Below are 15,107 nucleotides of genomic sequence, written 5' to 3' on the forward strand. Positions count from 1 at the left end.
GAAAAGAGGAGCTACAGAGTTTCAAAGGAGGCTACAACATAGGATTCGAACCATACTCTTTCGTCGTCTAGAGTATAGAGAAGATGGATCGCTACTCCCATCCCATATTGTCTTCACATTGTACTACTTAGTTAAGGATCCCGTAGTATTTATATTTTGTTATCCTAGTTTAATTTATTTTGTTAATCTGACTTTATATTAGATACACCGCATTGTAACTTTCTGGTCTCATAGGTCACTTTGGCCTTTTGAAGACGTTAATAAAACATTTGATTTCATTTCATTTCTCTCTCTCTCTCTCTCATATGTTACAATGGTAGATAGCCAATGGCAAAAATAGGAATAGTAAATAATTCTCAAATGCAACATGTCTTTTTTTCAAAATAAACAGTAGTATTTAACATAAGGAATTCATCTAGGTCTGAACAATACGTTTTACAAAGGGTTGCATTTTGGGTGCAATTGCAAAACATTGGACAAAGCTTGCTGATTAGTGCCACATGGCAAGAAACTTTCTTTTTTTAAAATTTCTTGTGAGAAGGTGCTTACATTTGCCTCTTATTAAGAGGCACACTCAGCATTGAATCACACAATCATGCTCATCCTCACTTATTTTCTCGATTTGTTACAACATATGCAAGTTTGGACAGCATACTGCAAAAAGAAACTGGCCTTCTTTGGCCAATATAATATCATGTAACATCCAAGGATTGATCTTGATTAACCAAAAATATCTGAACCTGCCTGAAACTTTTTTTAACCGTACTTTTGTATATATTTACACTATTTGTCAATAGTTTTCAAGGGGTTTATTCCTTTCTCAATGCGCTGATCTTACATTCTTAGAATGCTCAGACAGCGGAGTTGCAAGTTGAAAGGCTTTTACCCAAAGATTGTTGGGTATACTCTTATTGATCAAAGTTGAAAGGCAAAGAGAGAGAACTCTAGGGAAAGCTGAATACAGACACAAACAGCATGCACACCAAACACCATCTTTATATAGAACGTACAAAGGCTCTCCTTTTCTAGACTATTACCCTTCACTTTAACAATTTAGATGTTTTGGGAGGTTTTTCTCGTTTCCAGAATAGTAGAACTATTTTCTTGCTTCTTTCATAGCTGTGACTACATCCTGATTAAAGAAAATGTACATGACTATTAGTGTTGATAATCCACTACAAAATATATGAGCCACAAGTCAAAATCAGACTGGCTTCACTGAGAGAAAATCCTTTGATAAGTATACAAGCGGTGGAAAGCCATTTAAATAGTGGTTGGTACCTTAAACCTGAGAATGATACTGTTTGCCTGTACAAATATACAGCAAAACGGATGAGGCTTTGGGGCAAGGTAAGTCTCTAGCCTCCACCAGTTGGCCAACCTAAGAATCAGATAGTATAACAGCTATTTACAGTGTGCGCTGAAGCTCGAGCGTAGAGATAGACTACCAAAATTGCCGCAGCAACGACTGAATGACCCAATCTGAGTTGAGCTAGAAACAGGTAGCTTTTTTGCTGGAGAAAGCCTCATCTGTAGCTCAGCTTCCAACCACATAATGGAGTGGTCCCTTTACTCAAAAACCTTCTTGATCAACCCTTACCCGATGCCTCCAGATAGTGACTTCCGATGGCCTCTCTTTTTCTTCATCTAATATCTAATCATCTGCTTTTCAGCATGAATCTTCCCTTTTGAAGGAGCAGGGCATCAATGTACATCAATGTCGAGACCCTCAGTTCACCTTCTTGTCCTTCCTTCCTGCTGCTAGAATTTGCGACACCTGCAACCCTCTGCTGAAGGCCTGGTTGAAAAGAATGCGAGTTTGGAAATCAGATATGAAAGGGAACCATGCCAGAGTAGCCACAGGTGCAAATAGCACTAAACCCATAAGATACTCATAGGCGCGAGCCAAAGCCTTGACAGAGTCCCACATTTTAACATTACGCACGAAAGGTCTGCATGCTTGGGCAATCTGCAGAAAATCGTATTCTTTAAGTATGTCAATTGCAAAAACCTTTGAGAGACAGAGGCATGCAATAAGCTGCTGCTCACAAGTCAGCAAGTTGATGAGCAGAAATCGAGAAAGAAAGGTTATATAAGCTACGTCACACTACAAAGTCAAGATGCGGCACCTGTACAATTGCCCAACCAGATGGAAGGAATGCGAGTGCACCGACAAACAAATCTGAAAACGCGAGGTTTGCACTCACGAAAAGCACTATAAGGATTGACAACGCAAACAGGGACAGAATGCCTTTCACCACTCGGAACAGCAGCTGATTCTCCGCACTGAATTGACGTTTGCCCCATGCAACTCCCTGAAAGAAAGACGCAATTCATACAGATGAACCTACCCATTGTCAAGATGAAAGGACCTTCACAAAAGATCAGAAAAACTTGACTACCTTGAAGATTATCAACACGGCCACGATAATGATCCAGGACACAAGATATGCCTACAAAACACAAACTTCGTACTAAGTCAATTGAAAAGTTAGCTCGTACCAAGAAGAACACAACTTTTCGACGTGAAAGGATACTAGCCATATGGCTACTGAGAACATACTACTATATTTGCTTTGTCCCCTGCGATTTGAAGATGGTACACCAGTCCATATTGGTACAGCAAAAACCTTGCAGAGAGGAGAATCTCAATGACCTTGCCTCGAAGCCCTGATTTCTCAAGATGAGCTTGCTGTTCTTCCCACCAAGATTCCCAACTCTTATCTTCTGGAACTCCAATACCTCCACGATTGCTAACCCACTTGTTCCAGTCATCCCAATCATCCACTATCTTCTGCCACTCAAAGCCTGATGGGTTGAATAAGAAGGGAGCAAAAAGCCAGGTCCCAACCAAAAACCACAATAAGAATGTTATCAAAATATACGCAGCCCCCTTGTTCTTTTGATTGCCATATGTGTCATAGACAATCAAAAGTATAAGCAGCTCCAGCCCCTTGGTGAAATGACTGCGAGAGTAGAGACGATAATTTTCAACAAACTTCGCATGAAACACAACAAACGCACGGCCTGTTGGTCTATATTTGGCACCACCATGTAGAAGTGTCCTTCCATAAAAGTGCACCTTAGTTCCCATTGAGAACGTGAAAAATACAGAAGCAAGCTGCAGCTGCATGATAATGAACTCACTGAGAGCAGTTCTAAAACCCCGTTCCAGCCCAATTTCCATGAACATAGGAACGGCAATTAGGAATCCAATCTGCACAATTGCCTGTGAAGCCATTGCAAATTGAAGAGGTACATTGTCTTGAAGGCCCACCATTGCCAGCTTAGTTTCTAATCCACTCAAAGACAAGTATATTCGCCCATACAAGAAGACATAAACAATCAAAACTACCATCTGCAACAAGAAACAACAGTATGAGCACCACCACCATGAACCATCTATTCAAACTTCCAGCCAATGATGAAAATAAACGTGGGTTTAGGTACCCACCAGACTATTGAAGTACAATCCAACAGTGGAGACGTAAACCGAAAGCATTCTGAAAAAATCAACCCGATGACCCAGCCGGTAGATATCCCGACTCATTGTCTGTTCTCCATTCCCATTAGCAATTTTTGCTTCGAAACGACTTATCTGATTAAGACCCATGTCCCGTCCCTTACCCACTTGTATGTACTCATGGTGAGTGATATTACCTCGACGAAGCGTTGTATTTATACCTGGAATTTCCTACGAATTTAAATATCAAAGCAATCCAGCAAACTTTGAGCAGAACTACCTAAAAATGAAACCTTCTCTGGCATCCAACCTGCAAATATATCCTCACTCAAGTTGATTGTTTTAGAGGCCTTGCTGATGCCACCCCGGCTCAAATGAAAGAGTCTATCAAACACATCAGGATGTCCATAATGAAAGCGAACTCTGTATCAGAAAACAAATAACTGTATGTTAGAGGTGTGTACCTTTCATTTCTTATCATATGAATTCATTCATCTTATGCTTTTGTGGGTTGGTTTTCGCCCCCAGAGGACGCGGGGGGAAGGGTGGGATTGGGGGGATTGAAGTAAAATGTTATATTAGAGTCTTCAGGGGGCCCTATGAGACCAAAAGTTGGAACCATATCAGATGTCATACAATCATCTGAGATAAAGCATCAAAGGATCCTAAATCCTAAAACAATCACAATAAGAAACATAATCACGCTCAATCTCAAGTTGATGTGAGGATGTGGGTATCTGGCCACAGAAATGAAATGTTATATTAACGTCTTCAAAAGGCCAAAGTGACCTATGAGACCAGAAAGTTACAATGGGGTGGATCTGATACAAAGTCAAAGTCAAAGTAACAAGATGACAACAATGACAAAAATGAAATGACAAATGTCACAATCCTAAACTACTAGGTGTGAACAGCAGCTAGCTGGGATACCTAGATCACAAGAGATCACCATCGGTCCCTGGCGGATCTCATCAATCTCCTCCATGGTCAGTAGTCTGACCGGGCGTCGTGCATGTCAAGCCAAAGTGATCCGAATCCTCTGATGCAGCCTCTGTCGATTGTGTGTAGTCCTCCGCAGTCGTGGGCGTCTTGATCTTCCAAGCTCAATCGCTCGGTCGATCAGTGTGCCTCTGGTGTGAGACGACGAGCTCTACCGTGGTAGTAACTCCTCCAGGTGTCCAGTGGCAGCTCTAAAGAAATCTGTGATCTGTCTCTGGGACTGGCTAGCCTATCCTCTCATCAGGCTCTCTCTGTGTCTGCGTAGCTCGAGCAAAAACAAACCCAAGCATCTCTGATCCTCGTACTGCTTGACTCTAGAGAATGGTCCAAAGCCCTCTCTAAACAAGCAATGGAAGCGGCCTCGTATCTCGTAGTAGACGGGGCAGTGGCATGTGTAGTGCAACTCTATCTCAGACTCGATGTCACACAGGCGGCATGTCCTGGCCTCTGTTGGTACTCCGCTGTATCTCCTAGTCTCCATCCGCAGCTGCTGTGAAGATGTACGTATCTGGCCGATAGCACATCGTATCCCATGAGACAAGTGGGTGTCCATGTATCTCGGCCTCGTCACAAAGCCATCAACCGTAAGCTGGAAGAGATGCTCTCTGTAGAAAGCCATCTTCGTGCCCAGCTCTTGTGCTGGCTGTATCCATGTCCTCCTGGTGTCTAGCTGAGTCAAGTCCTGGCGGATGAGCCTGGTGATCTCTGACTGTGTAAGAGTCAGAGAGGGTGCATCCAGTGAGTACTGGAAGGGAGGCAATCTGCCTATGCTGACCCCATGCGCCTAAAACCATGATGTCATCTCCCCATACCAGCATGCTGTATCTCCCTGCATGGCTAACTGTCGAGAGGACTCGAGTGCAAGGCGGGCATATCTGTCTCTGGGAAGTTCCCACATGCGGTGTATGAAGGAGACCGATCTGGTGAGCGCCTCAACCACTAGTGGGGGGGCAGCTAGCTCTGCTCGAACAATAGCACGTGGTACTGAGGCCTTGGCTCTAATGAGCCGCGAGATCATAGAGACCAGAGGCTTCTCCATGTCCCCCCATCCATCACTGCGGCATGTCCTCCCGTGATGATCTAATAAAGGTCCCCAGATCTCTGCTCCATAAAGTAATGCAGAAGCCACCAGAGTGTCAAAGAGCCAGAGCTTCGTCCTAGGCTCCTGAAACTGAACATGTGAACACATCCTTTCCAATCAACCCAATGCTGCATGGGCTCTGGTCAGTCTAGTCTCTGCTGCCCTCCTCCATGAAAATGCTGGCCCACTAAAAACCACTCCGAGGTAAGTGTACGCATCTGTATACTCCACAGTCGCCTGGCCGTATGTGAATGCTGGTGCTGGTGGTATTAAATACCATGACCTTGGTTTTACCAAGGTTGACGGACAAACCACTTACCTGAGCAAACCTACTCAAAGCATCCAAGTGACGTTGCATCCCCTCTGGAGAGTCGGAGATCAACACCATATCATCAACATATAACAATAATGGAATCCATGTCCCTGCCATCTGTGCACCTCTATCACCATCTCTCTCAATGTAGTCAGAAACCTCATCCACATACATACCAAATAGAGTAGGAGAGAGCGGGCCGCCCTGCTTCACCCCAATAGTGGAGTGAATCGGGGTGGATAGACCCTCTGAGGTGCGTACCTGCCCCACTATTGACCTATATAATGCCATGACCCCCCAAATGAGCTCTGTGGGTACTCCCATCTGCTGTAATCTGCGCATCAATCTAGTTCTAGGCACTGTGTCAAAAGCTTTGCGGAAATCCACAAAGCTACAATAGATCCGTTTCCCATGCGATCTACCCTCCTCAATGATGGCTCTGAGTGTCAAGATATGGTCAAGAGTAGAAAAACCCCTCCTAAACACTGCATGCCCGGCTATGTGTATCCCCTCCCTCTCTGCCCATCTACTCAGTTGCTGCTCAAGAATGGATGCGTACAACCGTGCCAATGTGTGTCCAATCATGATAGTGCGATAATTCCCAAGCTCCATAGGGTCTCCCGACTTGAAGATAGGTACAATAGTAGATAGGCTCCAAGTATCAGGCAAGCCCTCACACATGGCACGGTTAAACATCACTGCTAGAAGCTCTGCTAGTAGATCTCTGGCATGTGTGAAATGCTCAGCCACTAAACTGTCATAATCGTAAGCTCTCCCAGTCGTCATCCTGTCAATGGCCTTCCTCACCATCCCCGCCGTGAAAAAAGCACATGTGTGTGGGCATGGATCGGGGGGGTCGGGAAGGGGGGGCTGCTCAAGAACTGTATACAGAGAAGATGCGTACTGGCCCCAATCCTCTGTAGAAGTGATGGCGGGGGGGGGGGGGGGGGGGGAGAGTGCTCCTGAAAGATCCGCCATGGCTCAGGTGAGTCCAGACTCAAGAACAGCTGATATAGATCCTGCTCTAGCCGGGCCAAAAATGCCCTCTTCTTCTGCCGCACTAGGCGTCGGAAGTCAATTTGTGACTGTTTGTGAGTGATGTCCCCCAAAAGCACCTCTCTCTGAAGTCTAGCTCTAGTGTCCCGGCATTCCTCATCATACCAACTCTTTTGGGGCATGCTCCTCGAACGGCGTCTCTGCTCAGGCTGGGTATGTTGGTATGCCTCTGCTGCTGCATCATGTAGTGTTTGTGTCAATATAGTAGTAAGAACCTCCAGAGGTCGCCCAAGCTCCTCTGTGCATAGGCATCTGTAGATCCCATCTATGTATACAGAGTCTGTCTCCCGCGTGAAGGTGTAGCGAGTAGGGGTTGTTGTCCGTAGCCTGTGCGCTACACTAAACTAAAAGGAGATGGTCATTGACACAAGAGCATGATCCACTACCACATCAACCGGTCTGGGTCCAATCGTGAGATCCCGGATACTAGAGATGAGGCTTGGCTGTGCCATGACATGACATAGTCCACTGTGCTGGCTCCATGTCTGTGTGGAAAGCATGTAAAACCCCCTGAGGCGGGAAATCCCTGTAGGCCATTCAAGATGGCCAATCCGTGTACAATCCCCACGTCTATCAAGTGTCGTCCATACTCAGTGTGTTCTCCATCTTATGATAGTCTGGATAGGCCTGTCTCTCCAGCATCCAGCTCTCTCAGCATCTCCTCTGAAGTATCACAAAATACTGTTTGATGATCGGCAGTCCTAGCATTGAAATCCCCTAGAATGATGATGTCACCATCTCTAGAGAACTCCCATATGTCATCATGCAAAATAGAGAAAGGGGACTGTCCTCTGGGTGGTGCATACACTGACGTGCTCGAGGGGAAGTAGAAAATAGCAATGTAAAGATATCTGTCTGTCTCTGCTCTCAGCCTCACCCACATGTACCTAGCTTGCTCATCTCTGCGGGCTATATATATATCAATGGCTCCAACTCCTCCCTGAATAACACTGCCACTCCTCCTGATCCCCACCCTCTGCGCTCTTATCGTGTCTCCTGTCTATAGGCAATCTCCCATCTATATCAACTGATGTGAGGCATAGACTGCCCATGGGCATGATGTGTCTTAGAGTAGAAGACGATGTCTCTTCCCCTGAAACTATCCTCAAAGGCGCCCACATCAAGTCGCATAGATCCATTACAATTCCACGTGGCAACTTTAAGGGTGGTCCCACGGGTCTCGCACCGTCATGTGGAGCGCCGCTCTACAATCACAGCCCGGCCATCTCTGTAGAAGGCCGTCTTTCCCTTCTCCCTTGCCGCTTGATTCTCTGGCATTACCTCTCTCATATGCGCAAGTTGTGTGAGAGTGAGGTCATCTCCAAGGAATATGCCCGTTTTCTTTAGTGTAGGACACTTCTTCAAGAAGTCCTTCTTTGCCTCCATGGATGGGAAACGGATGATTAGAGCTCTCCCTTTTGAAGTCTCCCCATTGCCTTGTGTCTTCTTCCCCACCCTCCATGCCTTTGTATGAGTAGCCTCACTACCCATCATGCGGAGAAGTTCTTCAACTTCCCCTTCCACATCATCTCGGTCTTTTAGACCGGTTACTCTTATATGCAAAGCTCTAGTTTTCCTTCGTTGTTCTTCTTCTAGAGAGAGAGAGAGAGACAGAGAGAGAGAGAGAGAGAGAGAGAGAGAGAGAGAGAGAGAGAGAGAGAGAGAGATATGATATAATATATTAACGTCTTCAAAAGGCCAAAATGACCTATGAGACCATCACATACAAAGTGGTGAATCTAATACAATGTCTGAAGTACAAGTACAAAAAGTACTAAAAGTACAAAATGAAAACTGAAAATGAAGTGTGAAATGTGAAATGTGAAAATGTACAATAGACCCTCAATGACAATCTGGGTGTCGTGCTAGAACGCTGGAGTCTCCGTCGATGGAGTGTGCTCCTGTGTCTCGATCGTGGTCGTCTCGATCTCCAGAGCTCCGTCGCCCTGTAAATAAGGGTGCCTCTGGTATGAATGCGGGTACAACCCTGTGCTGGTGGTTGGTCTCTTGGCTCCCTTGATCCAAAGAAGTCTGTGATCTGTCTCTGCGACTGTCGTACTCCATGTCTCCTCAAGAGACTATCTCTATGTCGGTGTAGCTCAAGTAGATATAAGCCAACGCATCTCTGATCCTGATACCTCATGACTCTATCTAGGGGTCCAAAACCCTCCCTGAATAAGCAATGGAAGCGACCTCGTATCTCATAATACACAATGCAATGGCATATGTAGTGTATCTCTCTCTCTCTGGCTCTCTACCGCATAATTGACATATCCTAGACTCCGGTGGTATCCCCCTGAATCAACCCGTCTCAGTGTCCGGTTGGTGTGAGGATGTGCGAATCTGACCAATAGCACATCGTAGACCATGAGACAAAATGAGTATCCATGTAGCTTGGACGAGTCACAAACCCATCTCCCGAAAGTTGGAGAAGGTGCTCTTTGTAGAAAGCCATCTTCGTGTCCAACTCCTGCATCGGCTCTACCCATGTCCTCCTGGTGTCCAACTGTATTAGATCTTGACGAATGATTCTAGTGATCTCCGTCCGTGTGACTCGCAAGGAGGGCGCATCCAGGGAATACTGAAAAGGAGGCAATCTATTCATGCTAAGACCATGCCTCTGAAACCATGAGGTCATCTGCGCATACCAACATGATGCATCTCCCTGCGTCGCTAACTGTCTAGAGGACTCAAGAGCCAATCTAGTATATCTGCCTCTATGTGTATCCCATAGACTGTGCATAAAGGACACTGATAAGAGCCTCAATCTCTATAGGAGGGGCGGCTACCTCCACTCGAATAATCGCATGTGGTACGGAGGCCTTGGCTCTAATCATCCGGGATATCATAAATACCAAGGGTCTCTCCATGTTCCTCCAACTATCATGATTCACAGATGGTCCCCAAACTTGGATCCCACAAAGCATAGCTGAAGCAACCAAAGTATCAAAGAGCCATAGCTTTGCTCGTGGTTCTTGAAACTGAACCTACGAACACATCCTCTCTAGCCCTCCCAATGCCGCATAGGCTCTGGACAGTTTAGTCTCTGTTGCTCTCCTCAGAGTAAACCTCGGTCTCGTGAATACCACCCCCAGATATGTATATTCATCCGTGTACTCCACACTGTCCTGACCATATACGAGTGTAGGTGCCGATCTCTTGACCCACTCTGATATGGTGTTAAACACCATAACCTTGGTTTTACCAAGGTTTACAGACGGTCCACTATCCTCTGCAAAGTTGTGCAATGCATCCAACTGTCTCTGCATGCCCTCTGGCGACTCTGATATCAATACAATACCATCAGCATATAATAATAAAGGGATCCATGTCCCTGCTAGGTGAGCGCCTCTGTCACCCTCTCTGTCAATGTAGTCAGAGACCTTATCTACATACATACCAAAAGTTATAGGGGACAAAGGACACCCGTGTTTCACTCCAATAGTGGAATGATAAAGCCATGATCCCCCATATGATCTCCATGGGTACTCCCAACGTCAGTAGCCTGTGCATCAATCTGGCCCTCGGCACTCTGTCAAATGCTTTGCGGAAGTCCACAACGCAACAATACATCCGTCTCCCATGTGCCGGACCCTCCTCAATAATGGCTCTGAGTGTAAGAATATGGTCCATAGTGGTGAAACCCCTCCTAAATCCAGCCTGTCCTGCTGCTCGTATGCCCTCATTTTCTGCCCATTTGCTGTTCAAGAATGGATGCATACAACCGTGCCAATGTGTGCCCTATCATAATAGTACGGTAATTCCCTAGCACAGTGGGTCCCCTGCCTTGAAGAGAGGTACAATAGTAGATAATCTCCAAGACTCGGGTAGTCCCTCACACATGACACGGTTAAACAACCGCGCAAGAACCTCTGACAGTAAATCTCTAGCATGTATCAACTGCTCTGCGACCAAACCATCATGATCATATGCTCTCCTAGTCCTCATCCTGTCAATGGCGTTCTTCACCATCTCAATGGTAAAGAAGGTACTAGTGGCTGGACATGGTTTTAGAGGGTCTGGTAATGGTGATTGCCCAGGTACTGTATATAATGATGCTGCATACTGACCCAAAATCTCGGGAGAGGTAATTACTGGAGGAGGTGAGTGCTCATGGAAGAGACGCCAGGCCTCACCTGAATCTCGACTCAAATAGAGCTGATACAAATCACGTTCCATCTGGGCTAAAACGGCCCGCTTCTTCCGTCGCACTAAACGTCGAAGGGCAATCCGAGACTGTCTATATGTAATGACTCCAAGTATAAACTCGCTCTGAATCTGAACTCTCATCTCTATGCACTCCTCATCATACCAACTATTTTGAGGCATGTTCCCAGAACGTCTTCTCTGATCTGGTTGAGTGTGTGGGTATGCCTTTGCTGCTGCCCCATGCAAAATCTCCGTCAATAAAGTGGTGATCTCCTCCACTGTATATACAGGTTCGGCTGCCCACATCCGTCTGTAAATCTCTTCCACATAAACTAAGTCCGTCTCTGGTGTAAGAGTATACCGTGTGTGTGCAATTCTCCGTGGTGTCTGAGAGGCACTATACTGGAAAGAGACTCAAAAAGTCACGAGATCATGGTCCACTGCTACTCCAACAGGCCTAAGACCCACACTGAGATTTTGAATATTAGAGATGAAGCTCGGTGAATTCATGACATAGTCCACTGTACTTGCCCCCTGTCTGCGTGGAAAGCATGTGAATCCCCCAGACGAAGGAAAAATCTCTAAACCATTAAGTATGGTTAGACCATGCGTAGTCGTCATCTCCATGAGATATCTCCCATACTCTGTGTGCTCTCTATCCTGTGAGTGTCTGTCAAGCCCCATCTCCGATATATCCATCTCTCTAAGCATCTCCTCCGAGGTATCATAAAATACCGTTTGGGAGTTGGATGTCCTGGCATTAACGTCTCCCAAGAGAATAATATCTCCATCTCTAGAGAACTCCCATATGTCATCATCAAGTATAGAGAAAGGGGATTGTCCTCTAGGTGAGGTATAGACTGATGTGCTAGGGGGAAAGTAACATATACAATGTAAAAGAATCTGCTTGTCTCAACTCTCGGTCTCACCGACATGTATCTCGCCTGGTCATCTCTCCGGACAATCTGTAATAGCGGCTACAACTCCTCCTTGAATAAGACAGCTACCCCTCCTGAACCTCGACTCCCATGCTGGGATCTAGCGTCTGGCCGACAAGCTGTCTCATAAATACCCAATCACACTTGGTATCAACTGTCCAGATTTCTGATGTGTCTCTGAGTAAAAAACAATGTCTCTATCTCTGAAGCTATCCTCAAAGGCGCCCACATCCAGCCTATATGATCCATTACAATTCCATGCCGCCATCCGAAGTGTGGTCCCATATGTCTCGCACCATCATGCTGTGCGTTTTTCCAAAACCACTACTTTCCCTCCTCTATAAAAGGCAACTTTTCCCTTCTCCCTTGCTACCTTGATCTCTGGCATCAACTCTTGCATATGTGCTATTTGTGCTAATGTAAGGTCATCCCCCATAAATATTCCAGTTTTCTTAAGTGTTGGTCTCTTCTTCAGGAATTCCTTCCTTGTTTTCAAAGTCGAGAAACGCAAAATAAGTGCTTTCTCTTTGTGTTTCCCTTCTCATCCACTCCCTTCTTTCCTACTCTCCAAGCACCTGTGTGCATAAGTTCCGGGATGCCCATGCGCTGCAAGAGTTCCTTCACTTCGTCTTCTACATTCTCGGTGTCTTTGATACCAGTAATACGCACATGGAGGGCTCTAGTCCTCGTCTTCTGTTCCTCCTCAATGGTCATATTGATGATGGTAGAAGTCTGTGCGGCTTCTGGCATCCGGGCCTTCCCTTTCTTTGCACCTTCAATCCATTTTTTTGCTTCGTCAACTTTCTCCTGTGTTTTAAAAAGGCGCTCCGCCAATGAGGAAGCCTCTTTCGACTTTAGTTCTTCCCCTTCCCGCAGAGTTTTCACCTGCTCCTTAACATCTCCGAGCTCCTTTAACAGCGAGGGCTGATTTCCCCCTTCCGTTTTGGGCATAATTTTACAAGTTGCAAGTTCCCCTTTAAGCTCTTCAATCACTGCATCTTTTTCCTTCATGCACTTTTCCACATTGGTTTTCCAAGATTCAAAGCTTGCAATTGCCTCATCCAACTTTTTCTTCATAATACATTCCATTACATTCACTTCTGCCCGCATTAGAGCCTGCATCTCCCCTTTCACAGATAGATACATCTCATCATGCTTACCAAGCATCGCTTTATCCAATTCTTTCCTCATATCTGCATAGATAGAATTCTTATAACTCTCTACGTTGGCGTACATCTCTTTCCTGATGTCATCTCTCATAAAGCTGAGCTCAGATTTAATGATCACTTGAACCCTCTCCATCATTAAATCATCTTGGACTCTGACGGTTTTCCTTGCCGGCAATGAGATTGGCGAGAGTATGCTATCTCTCTTCCCCCGCTTGAATGTCGCTTTCATTTTTTGTGGGGTGGTGAAGCCACTTGCATCACCATCCTCGGCTGGTTGGTCCATCCGCGAGAGAAGAACAAAGCGAGCACTGAGTCAAGGCCCTCACCAACAGAGATCTCACCTCCGCCCTGGCTGGCCTCGCCCTCGTCACCAAGTTTTCACGCTTGTCCTGGCTGACTGCTCTCGTCCTCGCCCTAGCCCTCGCAGGCTGGTCTCGCCTCGTCGCCCTTAGCTCTTCTCACCCTCGCCCTTGGTAGGAAGCTCGCTCTCGCCCTCGGAAGGCAACTCGCCCGCGTCCTGCAGAGGTCAAGGCCCTCGACCTCGCCCTTGGCAGGCAGCTCGCCCTCAACCCAGGAGCTCGCCCTCTTGACACAGGACCAACAGCTTGCCCAGGCCTAGCAAGTCGCCCTCGACCAGGTCCAGCAGCTCGCCCTTCGCCCAAGTCTAGCTCGTCCCTCATCCAGGATCAACAACTCACCTCTCGCCAAGGTCCAGCAGCTCGCCCCTCGCCCAGGATCAGCAGCTCGTCCTTCGCCCAGCAGCTCATCCCTCCTCCCTCGCCCAGCAGCTCATCCCTCGTCCCTCGTCCAGCAGAGAGAGAGCTCGTCCCTCGTCCAGCACAGAGAGAGAGAGAGAGAGAGAGAGAGAGAGAGAGAGAGAGAGAGAGAGAGAGAGAGAGAGAGAGAGAGAGAGAGAGAGAGAATGAAATGTAATGTTATATTTAACGTCTTGAAAAGGCCAAAATGACCCATGAGACCAAACTGCTACAATCTTGGTGGATCTAATACAATGTCTGGGTACGAAACAACAATGAAGTAAAGTGAAAAACTAAAATCATCATCATCAACAACGGCCGAGGATGCCCCGCATGAGGCGTTGTCCAAGAAAGTATTTTATCGATCGCAAGAGCATCCTCAATGTCCGCCTCTGTAAATAGTCGTATTCGACGTCTCCCATGTTGTGCTAGAAAATCCTCTCATGGAGCCTCTGTCGATGTTGCGGTCGGCCTCGTAAGCATGGGCGTCTAGCTCCCCGGGGCTCCATGGCTCTGTCAACTAATGAACCTCTGGTATAGATGGGCTTTGAAGTCTGTTGTGAATCTTGCTCATATGACAGCCGAGTCCCTACTCTAAAAAAGTGATTGGTCTCTCTCTGTAAATGTCTCCCACTGCGTGATCTCCTCAAGAGACTCTCCCTGTGTCTATGCAGCTCTAGCAAAAACAACTCGAGGCATCTCTGGTCCTGATATCTCGTGACTCTAGTCAGTGGTCCAAAGCCCTCTCTAAATAGACATAGACAATGAAAGAGGCCTCATATACAATAGTATACCGAACAATGAGAAACGTGGTGTAACTTCGTCTCTATCTCTATATGACACAGCTGGCAAATCCTGGCCTCTACTCAAACTCTCCTAAATATGCCAGTCTCAATCTCTAAATGATGCAATGATGTGCGCATCTTACCATAGCACATCGTATCCCATGGGATAAATAAGTGTCCATATAGGCCGCTCTGATCACATATCCATCCTCTGCTAGTTCGAGAAGATGCTCTCTATACAAAGCCATCTTCGTGCCCAACTCTTGTGTAGGCTGTATGCATGGTATCTAGTTGAATCAGATCATGACGTATGAGTGAAGTGATCTCTGTCCATACCAGCATCCTGTAACCCCCTGTAGCACTGGCTGTCGAGATGACTCAAGGGCTAACCGAGCATAT

General features: G+C 46.4%; 1 protein-coding gene across 3 annotated transcripts in view; it reads right to left on the minus strand.

Annotated features, from left to right (window-relative positions):
- Positions 1-1,070: 1,070 nt before the first annotated feature.
- LOC147441044 (callose synthase 3-like) overlaps positions 1,071-15,107 on the minus strand; it is a 154,923-nt gene continuing 140,886 nt past the window's right edge. For all 3 annotated transcript variants that reach the window (XM_086482790.1, XM_086482788.1, XM_086482789.1), the window contains 6 exons: positions 3,774-3,886; positions 3,455-3,684; positions 2,564-3,358; positions 2,403-2,453; positions 2,130-2,315; positions 1,071-1,969 (listed from right to left, as the gene is read on the minus strand). In XM_086482790.1, the coding sequence (XP_086338916.1) occupies positions 1,730-1,969; positions 2,130-2,315; positions 2,403-2,453; positions 2,564-3,358; positions 3,455-3,684; positions 3,774-3,886 (1,615 nt within the window). In that variant the 3' untranslated portion in view covers positions 1,071-1,729. The remainder of the gene's footprint in view (positions 1,970-2,129; positions 2,316-2,402; positions 2,454-2,563; positions 3,359-3,454; positions 3,685-3,773; positions 3,887-15,107) is intronic.

The sequence above is a fragment of the Adiantum capillus-veneris genome, chromosome 15, assembly GCF_014529385.1.
Source record: "Adiantum capillus-veneris isolate H3 chromosome 15, ASM1452938v2, whole genome shotgun sequence".
Lineage (NCBI taxonomy): Eukaryota > Viridiplantae > Streptophyta > Polypodiopsida > Polypodiales > Pteridaceae > Adiantum > Adiantum capillus-veneris.